This window comes from Bos grunniens, chromosome 6 (genome assembly GCF_055505025.1).
Source record: "Bos grunniens cultivar Pamir isolate PY7600 chromosome 6, Bosgru_T2T1.0, whole genome shotgun sequence".
In the NCBI taxonomy this organism is placed as follows: domain Eukaryota; kingdom Metazoa; phylum Chordata; class Mammalia; order Artiodactyla; family Bovidae; genus Bos; species Bos grunniens.
This window is the reverse complement of record NC_141170.1, coordinates 98,686,168-98,707,324: the sequence shown is the minus strand read 5'-3', so window position 1 is coordinate 98,707,324 and position 21,157 is coordinate 98,686,168. Positions and strand designations below refer to the sequence as shown.

Here is a 21,157-nt window from a genome sequence, read left to right as displayed (position 1 = left end):
AACTGTATGATTCCCAAGGAATTAGTAACAGTATCTGCTGTGTACATTAATTTCCTTGCAGAGTAGATGGAGAGTTTTATAATGGAACTGAGAAAATAGGTCTCATCTTATATCCAAAGCAATTTATTCCTTTAGTTAATGAGATGTGAAATAATATTTAGTAAACATGAATTACTTAATCACCATCTAAACAGTGGACCTTGGTTGAGACTGTGTGCCTGCTAAGTGGCTTCAGTCATGTCCAGGTCTTTGCAACCTCATGGACTGTAGCCCACCGGGCTTCTCTGTCCATGGGATTCTCCAGGCAAGAATACTGTAGTGGTTTGCCATTCCCTTCTCCAGGGGATCTTCGTGATCCAGGAATCGAACCCAGGTCTCCTGCACTGCAGGCAGATGCTTTACCCTCTGAGCCATCAGGGAGGACCTGGTGTTGAGGCTGTCCTCCTTTATCTTGTGCCTGGCTGTGCCTGGCTAGTTCTTAAAGCACCTGTGAGGAAGAGCATAGAAAAAAAGCCTCTTTTCACACCTTATTTGTAAATGGGCAAAGGGAAAGGAGCAGAGTCCTGGAAGTTGATACTAGACTTAGAATCACAGATACAGACATTTTTAAGGATAAGTTCTTTGAGAAGTATTATTCATTTGATGTCTAATGTTATGTGTGCTGCAAAATTTGTTGAATTGTGGGATCTTCATTAGAATTTTACCATTTGTCATTAAGCATCTTATCCTGAGTTTTTGTTTTGATTGAGAGAATTTTCTTTTCAGATTTTAAATGTGTTATATATAGCAAGACAGTGTTTTGTCTACTCCCCTTCTGTTGCTTGTGAAATCAAAGGGCATTTATCATTCTGATGAAACTTGATAATGCCCAGACATGCTTCCTGCTTGTCCTTATAACCATAAAAGTCTCAAAGTTATATTATATGAAATTTCAAAGTAAATTGATTTTTATGGATAAATATAAAACAATTTAAAATGTGCCTTTAAAAACTATATCAGTTCAGTTCAGTTCAGTTGCTCAGTCATGTCTGACTCTTTGCCACCCCATGAACCAAGGCACTCCAGGCCTTCCCTGTCCATCACCAACTCCTGGTATCCACCCAAATCCATGTCCATCGAGTCGGTGATGCCATCCAGCCATCTCATCCTGTCGTCCCCTTCTCCTCCTGACCCCAATCCCTCCCAGAATCAGGGTCTTCTCCAAAGAGTCAACTCTTCACATGAGGTGGCCAAAGTATTGGAGTTTCAGCTTTAGCATCAGTCCTTCCAATGAACACCCAGGACTGGTCTCCTTTAGGATGGACTGGTTGGATCTCCTTGCAGTCCAAGGGACTCTCAAGAGTCTTCTCCAACACCACAGTTCAAAAGCATCAATTCTTCGGTGCTCAGCTTTCTTTATAGTCCAACTCTCACATCCATTCATGACCACTGGAAAAACCATAGCCTTGACTAGATGGACCTTTGTTGACAAAGTAATGTCTCTGCTTTTTAATATGCTATCTAGGTTGGTCATAACTTTCCTTCCAAGGAGTAAATGTCTTTTAAGTTCATTGCTGCAGTCACCATCTGCAGTGATTTTGGAGCCCCAAAAAATAAAGTCTGACACTGTTTCCACTGTTTCCCCATCTATCTGCCATAAAGTGATGGGACTGGAATCCATGATCTTCATTTTCTGAATGTTGAGCTTTAAGCCAACTTTTTCACTCTCCTCTTTCAATTTCATAAGAGGCTCTTTAGTTCTTCACTTTCTGCCATAAGGGTGGTGTCATCTGCATATCTGAGGTTACGGATATTTCTCCCGGCGATCTTGATTCCAGCTTGTGCTTCCTCCAGCCCAGCGTTTCTCATGATGTGCTCTGCATATAAGTTAAACAAGCAGGGTGACAATATACAGCCTTGACATACTCCTTTTCCTATTTGGAACCAGTCTGTTGTTCCATGTCCAGTTCTAACTTTGCTTCCTGACCTGCATACAGGTTTCTCAAGAGGCAGGTCAGGTGATCTGGTATGCCTATCTCTTGCAGAATTTTCTGGTTTCCAGTAATTCTGATAGGCACCCCTGCCCCAGAGTCTACTCAGCTGTGGCACTATTGACAGTGTGGGTGGATGTTTCTGTTACAGGAGACTATCCTAAGCAGCATCCCTGGCCTCTTGTCACTAGATGCTAATAATACCCACCAAGTTGTGACAACCAAATGTGTCCCAGACATTGCCAAATGTCCTCTAGAGAGCAAAATTGCCTCTGGTTGAGAACCAGTGCTCTAGTTTATCACTGAGTTAGCCAGTGTAGTTACCTTTCCTTGATGGTTATGTGATAACTGAACATTTTTGTTTTATAAAGGACCTCCTGGCACGAGGTATGTAAGTCTCTCCAAGACGATTGCAAACCTCTAAGAAAGGAGGCGCTTTCTTTTTGTATACAACCCACTCCAGTGTTATTGCCTGGAGAATCCCAGGGACGGGGGAGCCTGGTGGGCTTCCATCTATGGGGTCGCACAGAGTTGGACACGACTGAAGCGACTTAGCAGCAGCAGCAGCAAACATGTGAGAATCTGGTCAATATAGTTGTGTATGTTCTCCTAAAAGTGGTATTTCAGTTTTGTTTACACAGTCACATTAATCTGTTGGTGGAGAAGGAAATGGCAGTCCACTCCAGCACTCTTGCCTGGAAAATCCCATGGATGGAAGAGCCTGATAGGCTACAGTCCATGGGGTCGCAAAGAGTTGGACAGGACTGAGCGGCTTCACTTCATTTCACTTAATCTGTTGGATAAACTGATTCAGCTTCATGCAGGTTATATGAAGATTTTAGATTCATTTTGCAAATGTTCGGGAAAAGATGTATTTGACTTTATGGTTTAAGATCTGCTTTTTTCTCTCAAATAATTTCAAGACACAACAGTGACTTTAATTTGCATACCTTGATTTCCAGTTGTAAAACTGCATTTTAAATCTTGAAGGAATTATTCTGAAGCATGTGTTCAGATTTCAGTTTACAGTGAAATTCTATAGCCAAATAAACCTTTAAAAATAAAAGGCTATAGAAGGAATGCATGCATATAAACTTGGTGTTGGCAACTTAAAGGAACCACTGAAATAACTTTCTTTAGCACAAGGAACATCTGCTTCAACATCATGCTATTTCTTGATTTCTCTTAAAATCTTTTAACACATTTTGTGAAATCTGCTCTGTCTGTATCTTTAACATATTCATAATTCTTTGATTGTCATTCATTATTCTAAGGCTGCATTCAGATGTGGTAAAAATTTACTTTTCATTAGTAACTGATAAATATAGCTTGCAAAAAAGGTACTGTTAAGCAGTTTCAAAGAATTCTCATGTCTCTTTTTACCCCCAAGCCGTGTAAGCCAGATTTATACTATAACATGATGTACGTGGCTTTATTTCCTGTTTAGTATGAGTTTCTGGGCCTGCTACATTAAATTTTAAGATCTATACATAATTTCAGTTTCTAAAAAGGGATTAAGATGTCTATTCTAAAAAGTATATCATAAAAAGCTTTATGATTGAGTTTATAATGATTTTAATTATTAAAGCTTTATTAAGTTTCAATCTGTAGTGCTTTTAATTTTTCATATGAATTTTTATAATATATGAGTAAACTTCTCCAAAGCCTTACAGATTCTGAATTTCTTTTCTCTTTAAAGGTTCTTTCTCGTGGAGAAGTTGTTCATGTGAAGATCCTTGGAGTTTTGGCTCTTATTGATCAGGGTGAAACAGATTGGAAATTAATTGCTATCAATGTGAATGATCCTGAAGCCTCAAAATTTCATGGTAAGTCTGTAACTCTCCAGAAACAGAAGTAGATCAGTGTGTCATTGGAATTCTTAGAATTTAAAAGGGGCTTGTGTAAAGCACAATGTATGTATTTGGGAGTTAAATTTATATGCTTTTTTCTAATTCTCTCTCCATGGACTATGAAGGGCAGTTCAGTATGATTGTGTCTGAGTTGTGCCATACTGCTGGGAGGAACAGGAGAAAGAAAAGGATGCAGACAAACATGGTAGTTCACACTAAGAAAGTACATTGGATGGCTTTCCTTCCCCCTCACCTCTGTCCCTCTCACCCTTCCTCCTTTCTTAAATCCCTATTTTGTTCATTTGAATAACAGGAGAAAATAAAGTGGGGGGGGGGCGAGTGTTCATCAGGGACATGTTGGTTGTGTTAGTCACTCAGTCGTGTCTATTACCCCATGAACTATGGCTCAGCAGACTCCTCTCTCCATGGAATTCTCCAAGCAAGCATCGTGGAATGGGTTGCCATTTCCTTCCCAGGGGATCTTCCCAACGCAGGGATTGAACCCTGCTCTACCACATTGCAGGCAGATTCTTTACCATCTGAGTCACCAGGGAAGTGACTAGGGAAGCCATCAAGGACATAAACTGTTCTTATACCTAGTTTTTGTTTTCTCTTGTACAATTGAAGGGAAAGATAACTGCCCTCTAGCAAAATTTTGATGTCCTGGAAATTTAAATTCCCAAAATAGTTTGTGTGGTGAAGAGTTGACTTTCCTTGGAGTCAGACAGACTTCAGTTTTCATTCTGGCTGTGCTACTTCCTACCCAAGTGACTTTGGATAAATCATTTAATCTTTCTGAATATCAGTTTGCTCATCTATCAGTGGAGGTAATTATACCTACTTGTGAGGTTGTTCACAGTATAAGAGATGATTTACTTAAAGAATCTGGCTGTCACATCAAGTGTTGAATATATGGCCACTATTATTGTTCTTTCACCAATTTTTCCCCCTGTTTTTCTAACCTTTCTCCTTTTGGTTTCATCCTTATTCAGGATCCTGTTTTTTTCTAGGCCTCAATTCTTATCTAAACTGGAAAGTATACCATTTCTGAATTGACTGAAACTCATTAACACATTTTTTCTCCTAATTTATCTGCATTTAAAATCTTTTCTTGAACATGGAGCAAGAGAAATTTTATGCCATTCTTGCTTGCAATTGAGAAAGGAAGGGGTCTGATAGGGTAAACTACATATAACCTCAGGGCCAAAACTAAAACATGAAAAGTACAATTAAAATATGAGACTGAGCCCATATTAAACCATATATATTTCTTATCTAATTATTTTACCCTGAGTTTCTTTATTATCATATTTCTCATATATATATGTATATGTATGCATATATATGTGTGTATGTATATGCAACAAGAGTAAATAACCAGCTTAAGAGTTTTTTTTAATACATTAGCTTCTCCTCTAATGAGACCTGATAATATAATGATGAAACAGCCAGCAGAAACAAATCATTCAGCTAATTCACTTGTGATGTGGCACACTAAAGTCACAAAATGTGCTGACGAATGTCCCTTTAAACTGGAGAGGCTGAGAGTCTAAGGAAACTAGTCTTTACCCAATACTGTTGGAGATGTGATTTAACATCTTAAATTCCCTAACATAGGCAAACACTGGTTATTATTCTTAATTTAGAAGACTCTCAAAGGATTTAAATAATTTACCCAAGTTTGCACTTTTACTAAGTAGTAGAACCATGATTTGAACTCATTTTGGTCTGATTATAAAGTCTGCTATCCATGAAAGGAGAAATTAACAATAACACAATAATAGTGGGAGACTTTAATACCCCACTTACACCTTTGGATAGATCAACTAAACAGAAAATTAACAAGGAAACACAAACTTTAAATGATACAATAGACCAGTTAGACCTAATTGATATCTATAGGACATTTCATCCCAAAACAATGAATTTCACCTTTTTCTCAAGCGCACATGGAACCTTCTCCAGGATAGATCACATCCTGGGCCATAAAGCTAGCCTTGGTAAATTCAAAAAAATAGAAATCATTCCAAGCATTTTTTCTGACCACAATGCAGTAAGATTAGATCTCAATTACAGGAGAAAAACTATTAAAAATTCCAACATATGGAGGCTGAACAACACGCTGCTGAATAACCAACAAATCACAGAAGAAATCAAAAAAGAAATCAAAATTTGCATAGAAACGAATGAAAATGAAAACACAACAACCCAAAACCTGTGGGACACGGTAAAAGCAGTCCTAAGGGGAAAGTTCATAGCAATACAGGCACACCTCAAGAAACAAGAAAAAAGTCAAATAAATAACCTAACTCTACACCTAAACCAACTAGAAAAGGAAGAAATGAAGAACCCCAGGGTTAGTAGAAGGAAAGAAATCTTAAAAATTAGAGCAGAAATAAATGCAAAAGAAACAAAAGAGACCATAGCAAAAATCAACAAAACCAAAAGCTGGTTCTTTGAAAGGATAAATAAAATTGACAAACCATTAGCCAGACTCATCAAGAAACAAAGGGAGAAAAATCAAATCAACAAAATTAGAAACGAAAATGGAGACATCACAACAGACAACACAGAAATAAAAAGGATCATAAGAGACTACTATCAACAATTATATGCCAATAAAATGGACAACGTGGAAGAAATGGACAAATTCTTAGAAAAGTACAACTTTCCAAAACTGGACCAGGAAGAAATAGAAAATCTTAACAGACCCATCACAAGCATGGAAATTGAAACTGTAATCAAAAATCTTCCAGCAAACAAAAGCCCCGGTCCAGACGGCTTCACAGCTGAATTCTACCAAAAATTTAGAGAAGAGCTAACACCTATCCTGCTCAAACTCTTCCAGAAAATTGCAGAGGAAGGTAAACTTCCAAACTCATTCTATGAGGCCACCATCACCCTAATACCAAAACCTGACAAAGATCCCACAAAAAAAGAAAACTACAGGCCAATATCACTGATGAACATAGATGCAAAAATCCTTAACAAAATTCTAGCAATCAGAATCCAACAACACATTAAAAAGATCATACACCATGATCAAGTGGGCTTTATCCCAGGGATGCAAGGATTCTTCAATATCCGCAAATCAATCAGTGTAATACACTACATTAACAAATTGAAAAATAAAAACCATATGATTATCTCAATAGATGCAGAGAAAGCCTTTGACAAAATTCAACATCCATTTATGATAAAAACTCTCCAGAAAGCAGGAATAGAAGGAACATACCTCAACATAATAAAAGCTATATATGACAAACCCACAGCAAGCATTATCCTCAATGGTGAAAAATTGAAAGCATTTCCTCTAAAGTCAGGAACAAGACAAGGGTGCCCACTTTCACCATTACTATTCAACATAATTTTGGAAGTTTTGGCCACAGCAATCAGAGCAGAAAAAGAAATAAAAGGAATCCAAATTGGAAAAGAAGAAGTAAAACTGACTATTTGCAGATGACATGATCCTCTACATAGAAAACCCTAAAGATTCCACCAGAAAATTACTAGAACTAATCAATGATTATAGTAAAGTTGCAGGATATAAAATCAACACACAGAAATCCCTTGCATTCCTATACACTAATAATGAGAAAACAGAGAAATTAAGGAAACAATTCCATTCACCATTGCAACGGAAAGAATAAAATACTTAGGAATATATCTACCTAAAGAAACTAAAGACCTATATATAGAAAACTATAAAACACTGGTGAAAGAAATCAAAGAGGACACTAATAGATGGAGAAATATACCATGTTCATGGATTGGAAGAATCAATATAGTGAAAATGAGTATACTACCCAAAGCAATTTATAGATTCAATGCAATCCCTATCAAGCTACCAACAGTATTCTTCACAGAGCTAGAACAAATAATTTCACAATTTGTATGGAAATACAAAAAACCTCGAATAGCCAAAGCCATCTTGAGAAAGAAGAATGGAACTGGAGGAATCAACCTACCTGACTTCAGGCTCTACTACAAAGCCACAGTTATCAAGACAGTATGGTACTGGCACAAAGACAGAAATATTGATCAATGGAATAAAATAGAAAGCCCAGAGATAAATCCACGCACATATGGACACTTATCTTTGACAAAGGAGGCAAGAATATACAATGGATTAAAGACAATCTCTTTAACAAGTGGTGCTGGGAAATCTAGTCAACCACTTGTAAAAGAATGAAACTAGAACACTTTCTAACACCATACACAAAAATAAACTCAAAATGGATTAAAGATCTAAACGTAAGACCAGAAACTATAAAACTCCTAGAGGAGAACATAGGTAAAACACTCTCCGACATACATCACAGCAGGATCCTCTATGACCCACCTCCCAGAATATTGGAAATAAAAGCAAAAATAAACAAATGGGACCTAATTAACCTTAAAAGCTTCTGCGCATCAAAGGAAACTATTAGCAAGGTGAAAAGACAGCCTTCAGAATGGGAGAAAATAATAGCAAATGAAGCAACCGACAAACAACTAATCTCAAAAATATACAAGCAACTCCTACAGCTCAACTCCAGAAAAATAAACGACCCAATCAAAAAATGGGCCAAAGAACTAAATAGACATTTCTCCAAAGAAGACATACAGATGGCTAACAAACACATGAAAAGATGCTCAACATCACTCATTATCAGAGAAATGCAAATCAAAACCACTATGAGGTACCATTTCACACCAGTCAGAATGGCTGCGATCCAAAAGTCTACAAATAATAAATGCTGGAGAGGGTGTGGAGAAAAGGGAACCCTCTTACACTGTTGGTGGGAATGCAAACTAGTACAGCCACTATGGAGAACAGTGTGGAGATTCCTTAAAAAACTGGAAATAGAACTGCCTTATGATCCAGCAACCCCACTGCTGGGCATACACACTGAGGAAACCAGAAGGGAAAGAGACACGTGTACCCCAATGTTCATCGCAGCACTGTTTATAATAGCCAAGACATGGAAGCAACCTAGATGTCCATCAGCAGATGAATGGATAAGAAAGCCATGGTACATATACACAATGGAGTATTACTCAGCCATTAAAAAGAGTACATTTGAATCAGTTCTAATGAGGTGGATGAAACTGGAGCCTATTATACAGAGTGAGGTAAGCCAGAAGGAAAAACATAAATACAGTATACTAACGCATATATATGGAATTTAGAAAGATGGTAACAATAACCCGGTGTACGAGACAGCAAAAGAGACACTGATGTATAGAACAGTCTTATGGACTCTGTGGGAGAGGGAGAGGGTGGGAAAATTTGGGAGAATGGCAATGAAACATGTAAAATATCATGTAGGAAACGAGTTGCCAGTCCAGGTTCGATGCACGATGCTGGATGCTTGGGGCTGGTGCACTGGGACGGCCCAGAGGGATGGTATGGGGAGGGAGGAGGGAGGAGGGTTCGGGATGGGGAACACATGTATACCTGTGGCGGATTCATTTTGATATTTGGCAAAACTAATACAATTATGTAAAGTTTAAAAATAAAATAAAATTAGAAAAAAAAAAAAAGTCTGCTATCTATCTACCATACTATACTGAGCAGTTCATGTTTGTGTAATTTTTACAGTATTTGTAACTAGCAGTTTTGAAACCAAATTACATAAGATAAGTATGTTACTCCTAGAGTTTCCTAAAGGTTAGAATGCAAATATTAATGGACAGAGATCATTCCTAACCTTACTTTTTTCTTCACTACTTAGCCTGCTGTGTTGTCTGTGTTTTCATTAGCAGCTCTAAAGAGGAGAATCGGAAGGGATGAGAACTGAGAGATGCTCGCTAACACAGGGGTTGAAAGCTTCCTAAATTTGTGAAGAAACTTTTACAAAATCAGATTATATGACTTGATCACAATATTTAATAGCTCTATCTTGTATCACAATAATTCATCTTCTAAAGATACATAACTTATAATTCAGGAGAAGTTTAAGTATTGTAAGTACATGGCTTATTTTATATAATGTTACAGGTTAAAAATAGAACCTTGGCAAGGGTGAGGGGACCTCAGAAATAAAGGAATCAGCTTCATGATTTTGAGATTAGGGGAAATGTCTCTTGTAACAACTCATGGTTTAAATGTAGCACCATAAGAATGTATGTTTGGATTCATATGATTAAATAAATACTAGCGAATAGATGTTAAAAGTTTGATGCTATTTTCTATCGACTGTAAATCTTTGAAAATAAATCAACAGTATTTAATCTTAAACCAGGTAACTTTTAAACATTTTATTATATGTCCCTTTCCTTCTAAAATCACAAACACATGATTTTAGATGACTTTTTTTTTAAATTATAAAAATAGTCATATATTTAGAAATAAAAGCTCAGAAGTATAAAAAAGATACATAAAATGAAAAGTAATGTTCCCTTTCCCACCCCCACCCCCAGTCTTACTTCTGGTATCTCCTTCCCCATATGTTTTTAGTTCTCGATTGGTAGCTTCTCTTCTGTAATCAATGTGCCTCATACCTCTGATTCTTTTCTTTCAAGTTGCTGCTTTGAAAGATTAGAAATTTAACATCTTATACATTTCTCAATTTTGTTACCACATTTCTTCTTCTGTTACTTAATAGCTCTAGGTATTACACTTCAAACTATATTTATTGCTTCATTAATTTTGAACAGTAACTCGTGGCTGCCCAGTGTAAAACCAGGACATTGAGGTTTCTACCCTTCTTTCCTTCTCTGCCCCTTGCCTCCCAGCTTCTCTCAGCTATACTATGAGTTCTCTAGTGTCAGCATTTATAATGTGTAGGTTCTGTTCTTTCACCATAGATGTTTATCATGTTTTGTCTCTTAAATCTGATAGTTGAAAACTACCAAATGGCATTTACAATATTATATGAGTGTCATTCACTTCGTTTATCATGCTGTTTATTGAATGACTGATCTTGGACAGGCCTGCTGCATAGCTGTCATCATGGGGTTTCTTTTCATTGCCTTTCTGGGTTATTGGTCCTATTCTTTCTTAGATTCTTTCATATTCTCTTTTTATTTTCATTTTTTGAATGGTGTACCTTTCCAAAAATTTTTACAGAAGATGCCTGGGAAAATTGAGCTCATACATGTCAGAGTCCAAACATGTCAGAAATAGTTTATTTTGTTTTGTTGGTCAACTTATACTTAAATACTCTTAAATTATCTAATGTAGTAAACTTAAGTATAAGTTACTGTATATGAGTTGAAATTTCTATCACAAAGGAGTATGATTTTTTAACAGTTTTAAACATTGTCATCTATACTTGGCATTTTTATTCAATATGAAGAAGGGTTAAAACCATGTAAGGAAGGGTAACTATCTGGAAATTTTTTTAAAAATCAGTAGTTTTCTGAAGATGTGTGCAATGTAGAAATGTGTAGAGAAATTTTTTTAATATTTCCTGTATATTTTAATTGTTACTTAGAAAGTAACAAAAAAATTGTTACTTAGAAATTGTTACTTAAAAAATAAGTCCCTGCTATTCATTTCTACTACCTTAAGAAAAGAAACTGTTTTTTACATGGTCAGTACCTATTTTTTCTTATTTGAAAACAAAGACAATTTATAGACAGTACACTTTATCTCTCTCTTTTTTTTCCATATTAATCTGAACACATTTATGTTTTTTGCAAGGAAGTTCTGGTGTTGTTTTATTTGTTAGGTAATAACTTCTTTGATCCTAATGAACATGTACAGACTTCAGTAGACTGTAATATCCTGTTTTAATGTGTATAGGTTTTTAAACTTTGACTTGACTGAACTAAAAGTGTCGTTGCATAAGAAAGCACATTTCAATTAGAAACTGGTTGCTAGCTATATTTGTTATTTTAACATTAATATTTAAATCTTCAAGTTTTGCCTCCTGAAATTGGAGTTCAGTTCAGTTCAGTTGCTCAGTCGTGTCCGACTCTTTGCAACCCCATGAATCGCAGCACGCCATGCCTCCCTGTCCATCACCAACTCCCGGAGTTCATTCAGACTCACATCCACCGAGTCAGTGATGCCATCCAGCCATCTCATCCTCTGTTGTCCCCTTCTCCTCCTGCCCCCAATCCCTCCCAGCATCAGAGTCTTTTCCAATGAGTCAACTCTTTGCATGAGGTGGCCAAAGTACTGGAATTTCAGCTTCAGCATCATTACTTCCAAAGAAATCCCAGGGCTGACCTCCTTCAGAATTGGAGTAGCCACTTTGAAAATCTAAAAAAAGTCTAAATAACACTTGCAAACAAATTCCTTATACTGTTTGGTAGAAAATTGGGCACTTTGACTGGGTCATTAACACTTGATGAGCACCAAGACTGTTTAATGCCCTGTAATTAGGTTCCAGCCCCTAATGCTCCTAATGGTACCTTAATTTGTAAGAGTTAATAAGACTCCTTATGTAGGGCAGCTAAGTTGTTAGTAGAGAATGCCTTGGCTGTTAGGGATAATAGTTCTTGGTTATGAAATAACCAAGTTCAGAGCTTTTTAAGAAGATTAAAATTGCAATCCTAGGGCATATGTCATTTCTTTGGTTAAAGCAAGCAGTTCCTATAATGTCAAGGTTCATATACTCACCAAACAGATGTTTGAACCTCTTCAGAACTGCCAATGATGCCTAAGGACCTCATGTCAGGTAAAGTAATGTCATGAGGAGATATTTTAAGCCTGGAGGCTATGTCAACTTGCAGAGTAATAAAAATTTATTTTCTTTGGTATAAAATGAAAACTGCTATCTATTGTCCTGTAATAAATACTGCCTGTGCAATGATGTTAAAGTTTTCAAAAATTGATAAGCAGCACAATTATATTAATGTAGATACATTCTGGGATGAATAAATCATATGAGTAATAAGGGATTATTTAAAAGAGGCAGTTGAGACTTTTTCAAAGGCCAGCATTACACTTGTCCTGAAATTATCAAAATTTATCTTTATTTCATATTTGTATAATTTCACCTTACATTTAAAGAAATTTGAAAGTCAAACTATGTAGTTTCTTTTCTTTTCTTTCAAAGAAAGAAAGTGTTAGTCACTCAGTTGTGTCCAACTCTTTGCGATCCCATGAACTGTAGCCTGCCAGGCTCCTCTGTCCATGGAGTTCTGCAGGCGAGAACACTGGAGTGGGTTGCCATTTCCTTCTCCTGGGGATCTTCCCAACCCAGGGATTGAATGGGTCTCCTGCATTGCAGGCAGATTCTTTACCTTCTGAGCCACCAGGGAAGCTCATTTTCTTTAAAGGCCAAATATATTTGACTTAAATTTTCATGTGTTAACTAAATACTTCTAGTGCCCCTTCAATTATTATTTTAAAAATAAGCCAAATTAACTGATATTTGATTTGCTTAATTCCTGAAAAACAAGCTAATCTTGTCATTTAGGGAAAAAATAGGGCACAACATAGTAATCTTAGGGGAAAATATTCATGTTAACCTCTGTAACCTGAAAGGATGGAGTTGCATTTGCTTTCCTGCACATGTACTTGGTGCAGACAGGGGCTGGCATGTCACCATTGTCATCCTCAAAGCTCTAACACTTCTGGAACAAATACTGTATGTCTGGTAACTATGCTGAATGCTTCTTTGCAATATCTGCTTAATGTTTGCCTAAGTTCAGTCAAGATGTGCTGGTGTCCCCTCTCTCTCTCTTTTTTTTTTTCAAATTAGGAAACTGAGAAATTGGTTGTTGGGGGCAGGGGTCAGTTGGTGACTTCTCTAAAGGCTTATGGGAGCCACTGGAATCCAGTTGCACTCCAGAGCCCATGCTCTTCACCACTGCATCACATCGCCCCTCATAAAAGTATCTGTGGCCTTGGTGTTCTGGGAGTGCTGACCACTTGCTCTTAAATAATTGAAACATCAGTGGGATAATTATGATTAGAAGTCCTAGTAAAAAAGATGGCTCTTTTGATCTTCATTCTTTTGATTTCATTAATAGGTATTGCTTAATAGGGCCTGGGTGGGTAGGGATGGAGTGTGGGAGGAAGTGGTTGAGGAATAGGAACAAATTGAGTAAAATGTACTGTAATTAAGAATAGAGTTAAAAAAAAAAGAATAGAATTAAATTACTGGGAATCTTTAGCCTTTTTTTTTGAACCTTGACCTCTCCCAGTGTTTTTTCAGGCTTCAGTTATAGTCCTATGATGTGAGGAGTAGAGGAGACCTTAATTCTAAAACCCTCCCTTGTATGTATTAGTTATCAGACCTTAGAAAGGTCACATAACCTCCTGACGCATTCTTCATCTCTAATGTTGTGGGGTTGATCCTCTAGTCAGTAAATGGTCCCTAGAGTTTTTCTTCTCTAAATTTTGGTTGTTTTAGGAATATTTCAATCCATTATTTTTAGCCTGTCGTAAGACATCAATAATCTTCAGAGTTAGTGCTTAATGAAACACTTATAGGATCATGAGATAGATTTCTTGGGGACATTGGCACGTTTTTAGGAACTTTAGGGACGCTTTAAGTGGTGGAGCTGAAACTTCAGTGAAGGGCTGGCTGACCCAAAGTCTAAGCTTTTAGCCACTGGATTATGTGCTTCCAATTAAAATTAGGTTAGAAAAACATTTGGATTACTACATACAAGGCACTCGGATGGTTTTCATTTTGTTGGTCATGTAAAATTTCTCATGAAATGACAATGAATATTTATATTTTGGGAAATAAATCTACCAAGTCTTTTCCAAGAGTTTCTTGATACAGTACAGATAGTCTTTTATGTAGAAATGCTGTGATTGGTTTTAACTTATTTTGAAGTGTATTAATTTCCATTTTTTCATGATGTTAGTATATATTTTTAGTACAGACATTGATAAGATATGTAGACCAGTGTGGAAAACGTGAGAACCTTTGAGAGATCCCGAGTAAGTATAACAAAACTGTTCTCTGAGCTGGAACCTCTGTTTTTGATGTGGAAAATACAGTGAGTATCACAGGAGGCAATTATTATTTCTTATGAATGTTTATAAAATGTCATTAGAAACATATGTTCTGCTTCCTGTGGACTTTGTTTAGAGGCCGGTCACGCACATGTTTGGGCCTGTGAAAGCAGCATCCTCCTCCTCCCCCTCCTCTTCCTCCTCCTCCTCCTCCTTTCTTTTTTACTCTCTTTGGGCAGAACTTCAAACATAAGCACATTATCTATTATCTTTATTTTTTTTAAGTAATGTAAGGAGATATGGCATTACATTTGAGTTACTGGCTTTTGTCTAAAAATAGAAACAAAAATCCTCATCTGATTATAATGCTTTCCTCACTTCATGTTGTCGTTTGTGAAAATAATGCTAGAGAAACAGCATTTTCATTTTCTTTTATCTTTTTCATGGAGGTACAGTTCTCCATATGGGGATGTGGGTGGGAAGTTAGAGGTGTGCATGATATATAGTTTGATAAATCTCCCTGAGTGATTTTATGGATTCTTTCTAGTTGAAAACCGTTCTGTTAATCTATCCTTCATTGCTGGCTAGATAATCCAGTCTTGGAACTAGAATAATTGATGACGGTTCTGATATATGTTCAGTTAGGAGATGAAATCACCTAACCAAATTTGATGATATTCGTCTCGCCACACATGTCCCTGGCCTCCATATTTTTCAGAAGTCTCCATACAGTTTTCCATAGTGACTGCACCAGTTTGCAATCCTCCCAGCAGTTTACAATGGCTCCCTTTTCTCTACACTCTCCCCAACATTTGTTACTCCTTGTCGTTTTGAGAATAGCCATTATAGCAGCTGTGAGGTGGAGTCTCATTGTAGCTTTGATCTGCACTTCCCTGATAGTGATGTTGAACATCTTTCCATATGCCTGTTGACCATCTGTATGTCTTTGGAAAAATGTCTGTTTAGATCTTCTGCCCATTTTTGAATTGGGGTTTTTTGTTGTTGTATTGTTATTGTAATGAGTTCTTGATATATTTTGGATGTTAGTCCATCATCAGATATACAACTAGCAAATATCTTCTCCCATTCAAAGGTAGGTTACCTTTTCATTTTAATAATGGTTTCCTTTGCTGCTCAAAAAAGCTGTTTAGGTTGATGTAGTCCCATTTGTTTATTTCTGCTTTTGTTAGGTTCCTTGCCTTTGGAATCAGATCCACAAAAATATTATTAAGGCTGATGTCAGTGAGGTTGCAGCCTGTGTTTTCTTCTGAGAAGTTTATGGTTTCAGATCTTTAATTGATTTTGAGTTAATTTTTGTATCTATTATATTTAGACCACTCTTTGTTTCACAGGTCGCTGAAACTCTCTTCATGTCTTTTCGGTCTTTCTTGCTTACTGTTCTCCAGACTGCATAATTTCCATTGTTCTGTCTTCTACTTGCCTGATTTTTCTGACATATCCAAGTTCTGCTATGAAATTCATCATTTTTCATTTCCGACTGTCCGTCATTTGTCTTCTTTTTTTGAAAGTTTCATAGTTTTTATTCCTCATCTGAGATTTCCACGTGTTCATGCATTGTGAACTTTCATATATTCCTGAAAATCCTGGAGTATATTCATAATAACTACTTTAAAATCCTTGTTTGTATTGGTTCTCTCAGGATTGACTGCTTTTTCTCTTGATTAACTCTAGCAGATATTCCAATACATACAATAAATCATATGATTATCCTGCTTTTACCTGACAGGTATTTTTGTTCCATATTGAGTCAGCAGGGTGCTTTTTTGTTTTTAAGTATTTTGAGTTTTCCTTTTTTATAGTTTATCTATCTTGCTGTGGGTTAACTTGAGTGAATTTGTTGAAACATGAATTCTTTGCCTGATCTTTGTCAGATGTTTCTATTTTTTGTAAAGCAAAATGCTTTGGAAAGTTGCTGCTGCTGCTAAGTCACTTCAGTCATGTCCAACTCTGTGTAACCCCATAGATGGCAGCCGACCAGGCTCCCCTGTCCCTGGGATTCTCCAGGCAAGAACACTGGAGTGGGTTGCCATTTCCTTCTCCAATGCAAGAAAGTGAAAAGTGAAAGTGAAGTCGCTCAGTTGTGTCCGACTCTTAGCGACCCCATGGACTGCGGCCTACCAGGCTCCTCCATCCATGGGATTTTCCAGGCAAGAGTACTGAAGTGGGTTGCCATTGCCTTCTCCAAATTAAGTAAGAAGTTAGTTACAAATTCATTTGAGGACTGGTCTTTACCATAAGGAAAAATAGTATGTTTATAGAAGAATTTTATGAATATGTTATTTTTAGTGCTTATTTATATTATTCATGTCTATGCCTAAGTGGAAAAAGTGAAAGTCACTCAGTCGTGTCTGACTCTTTGCGAGCCCATGGACTATACAGTCCATGGAATTCTCCGGGCCAGAATACTGAAATGTGTAGCCTTTCCCTTCTCCAGGGGATCTTCCCAACCCAGGGATTGAACCCGGGTTTCCCGTACTGCACGTGGATTCTTTACCAGCTGAGCCACAAGGGAAGCCCCTAAGTGGAGAAGGGAATGGCAAACTACTTCAGCTTCTTGCCTTGAGAACCCCATGAACAGTATGAAAAGGCAAAGAGATAGGACACTGAAAGATGAACCCTCAGATCAGTAGGTATCCAATATGCTACTGGAGAATAGCAGAGAAATCACTCCAGAAAGAATGAAGAGCCTGAGCCAAAGTGGAAACCATACCCAGTTGTGGATGTGTCTATTGGTGAAAGTCAAGTCTGATGCTGTAAAGAACAATTTGTATAGGAATCTGGAGTGCTAGGTCGTGAATCAAGGTAAATTGGAGGTGGTCAAACAGGAGATGGCAAGAGTGAACATCGACATTTTAGGATCAATGAACTTAAATGGGCTAATGTAATTCAGTTCAGTTCAGTCACTCAGTCACGTCTGACTCTTTGCAACCCCATGAATCGCAGCACGCCAGGCCTCCCTGTCCATCACCAACTCCCAGAGTTCACTCAGACTCATGTCCATCGAGTCGGTGATGCCATCCAGCCATCTCATCCTCTGTCATCCCCTTCTCCTCCCGCCCCCAATCCCTCCCAGGATCAGAGTCTTTTCCAATGAGTCAACTCTTCACATGAGGTGGCCAAAGTATTGGAGTTTCAGCTTCAACATCAGTCCTTCCAATGAACACCCAGGACTGATCTCCTTTAGGAAGGACTGGTTGGATCTCCTTGCAGTCCAAGGGACTCTCAAGAGTCTTCTCCAACGCCACAGTTCAAAAGCATCAATTTTTCTGCACTCAGCTTTCTTCACAGTCCAACTCTCACATCCATACATGGCCACTGGAAAAACCATAGCCTTGACTAGACGGACCTTTGTTGGCAAAGTAATGTGTCTGCTTTTGAATATGCTATCTAAGTTGGTCATAACTTTCCTTCCAAGGAGTAAGCGTCTTTTAATTTCATGGCTGCAGTCATCATCTGCAGTGATTTTGGAGCCCAAAAAAATAAAGTCTGACATTGTTTCCACTGTTTCCCCATGTATTTCCCATTAAGTGATGGGACCAGATGCCATAATCTTAGTTTTCTGAATGTTGAGCTTTAAGCCAACTTTTTCACTCTCCTCTTTCATTTTCATCAAGAGTCTTTTTAGTTCTTCTTCATTTTCTGCCGTAAGGGTGGTTTAATGATATATTTTTAGTTTTAAAATAAAAATTCCATTAGGGAGATTCCATATAATCTTTGTTAATTAAACTTTGAAATTTGGAAACAGCTTGTTTATAGCGTAAATCATGGCTGTACACTATTTGTCAGAACTTAAGACACCTATTACGAAAATTTTTAAAAACAGGGTAATACCTATTTAGGTGACTGCTTTTAGCTGTATTATAATTTGAATTGCTACTTAATGTTACAGACTAGTCCATTTTAGCTCTTTGATTCTTTAAATATTATGTAAGTCTGATTTTTGGGGCTTCCCTGGTGGCTCAGATGGTAAAGCGTCTGTCTGCAATGCAGGAGACCTGGGTTTGATCCCTGGGTTGGAAAGATCCCCTGGAGAAGGAAGTGGCAGCCCACTCCAGTATTCTTGCCTGGAAAATCCCATGGACGGCGGAGCCTGGTAGTCTACTGTCCATGGGGTCGCAAAGAGTCAAACACGACTAAGCGACTTCACTTCACTTCACTTCTGATTTTTACTGGGTTTTGTTATTTTTTGTTTTTTATTTCATTAGTGATTCATCTCAGTTCTGCTTTCTAAAATTAATCCAAAACTGACCATTTGTCATCACCTTCCTACAGTTACAATTATCAAAGCCCTCCCTCCTCATATTTCACCTGCATGTACACTCAGTAGCCTCATGTTGGATTTCCTGCTTCCCCTTCTTCCTCTGCACAGTCTTTTCCCTAAAAGACAATTAGAATTCTTCCTGAAAATACATACTCCTCTGCCCAGAATCCTGTACGGTGTCTCATCCCAAAGTCAGGTCCGTAGTGTGACCCCTGAAGTCCTACGTTACTGCTTCTTTAATCTCATCTCCTGACACTCTCAACTCTGCTCTAAATCAGGGCTTTCTTACCGTCTTCCTCAAGCATTCAGTGCACACTCATACCTTAGAATATTGGTACCTAGTCTTCCTCCCAGGACTCCTTTTCTGGATGTTTGAATGAGTCACTCCCACACTTCATCTAAGAATTTACTAAAATACTTTTTGTTAGAAGCTGTCCTTGACCTCTCATATCTAAAATCCTCTCCCCACCTCATTTGCAGAGTGACTGACACATAATTGTAGATTTTTACGTCTTTGTTTCATCTTTAACTTACCCAGGCCTATTTTGACAGCAGATGTTTTTTAACAGTCTCTTTTATTGATTTCCTTCAAAAACATTCACAGTAATTTTATAGAAACAAAATCTCATTTTTGTACTGATAAAGTCACTGACATATAACATTTTATTAAATTTCATAATTATAACACTAGACATCGTTGGCATAAATATTTGGAAATAAATACACCTGATGCTTGGCAAAGCTAAAATTTAACTCGTGGGAGCAAAGTGCAGGCCTCATTCTAGGGTTGTCTGCTAGACTCAGCAGACTGACTACTGGCAACATCAGGCAGAATATGCTACAGAAGTAGAGAGTCTTTGTTAATCGTCCAGGGAATTGATTGAGTAGATCTCAATTAAAAGAGTTTGATTTGTAGTTAAAAAGAGAACCGAAATAAGCTTAGCTTGATTATATAAAGGAGCACTTCTAGAGTATTTTTTTATTTTTGGATTAGTTCATCTTGAAAATAAATTATATAATTATTTATAGTAGAAACTTTCATATAAAATTAATTCCAAGAGTGGAAGTAGATGACCACCAGAGAATTGCTGCTTTTCTTACAATGAACATATATTTTAAAAATTTATGAAAATGGCTAATAGATGGTTGTGCAACACTGTGGATGTACTTAATGCCACTGAAACAAACACTTAAAAATGGTAAATTTTATGTTATGGATATTTTACCATAATAAAACCAAAATAAAAATACATCTATACTTAAAAATAATATAAATAAACCTGTGACATATTATTAATGTGCAATATAGAAGAAAAGCTAGGATTCATGGAATTAGAAGACTTGTATTTGTATAATACTAGTTCTACCATGAATGAGTTGAAAGCATTTTACCCAGATTTTACATTTTCTTAGCTGTAGTTTCTTACATTTAGTACAAATTTACTTACTCTTCACAACTCTCAGGAGTTTTATGAGGAACAAATGAGGTTATTTATATAAAAATCTTTAAAGAACTGTAAATCAGTTTATAGTCTTAGGTGGAATTTTTCATATTTTTGGAAGAGTAATTCATTGAACTGACTTAGTATTGTATGTAAAGTCTTGGCTGGAAGCATTTGCTATTGAGATTTTAAAATGTTTAAATTACTTATTTTAAATGTTTTGGTTTTTTTGAAAATGCAGCTGTTTTTGATCCAGGGTATAATTAATTGAGAATGGAAAAGTTTGACTTATATTTTGAGAGTTCTACTTCTTATTGGCATTATTAAATGTTCAGGTTTTTTGTTATTGATGTCATTTCTTAACAGATCCCCTTTATAACTTCTGAAGGGAAAACCTTGCAAACTGAGGTGCATACTAAATAACTTAGCTTTTCCTTTCTTATTTGAAGTCAGTGTGTTAAAAAGCAGTTATTAAAAAAAAGGTTTATGCAGTGGGACAAAAAGTGGCAGATTGGGCAAGGTATAATGATACCATAAATCAGATTTGTGTGTGTGTGTGTGTGTGTGTGTATGTCAGTCGCTCAGTCATGTCTGGCTCTTTGCGATCCCATGGACTGTAGCCCACCAGGCTCCTTTGTCCATGGGATTCTCCAGACAAGAGTAAGTAATAGAAAATTATTCATTTTGGACATTGATTAAAGTGCATTTCTGGTTGCTCACCTTCCATAGTCTAAAAGATATTTTTTTCCTGCCAGTAAGAAAAC

At 37.0% G+C, this 21,157-nt stretch overlaps 1 protein-coding gene across 6 annotated transcripts in view; it reads left to right on the top strand.

The window, feature by feature from the left end:
• The window catches only part of PPA2 (inorganic pyrophosphatase 2), a 98,168-nt gene that overhangs the window by 45,442 nt on the left and 31,569 nt on the right, over positions 1-21,157 (top strand). For all 6 annotated transcript variants that reach the window (XR_015165784.1, XR_015165783.1, XM_086406903.1 and 3 more), the window contains one exon: positions 3,670-3,796. Coding sequence is in view for 4 of the 6 variants with exons in the window: in XM_086406903.1 (XP_086263029.1) it covers positions 3,670-3,796 (127 nt within the window). In the remaining 2 variants the exon portion in view is untranslated. The remainder of the gene's footprint in view (positions 1-3,669; positions 3,797-21,157) is intronic.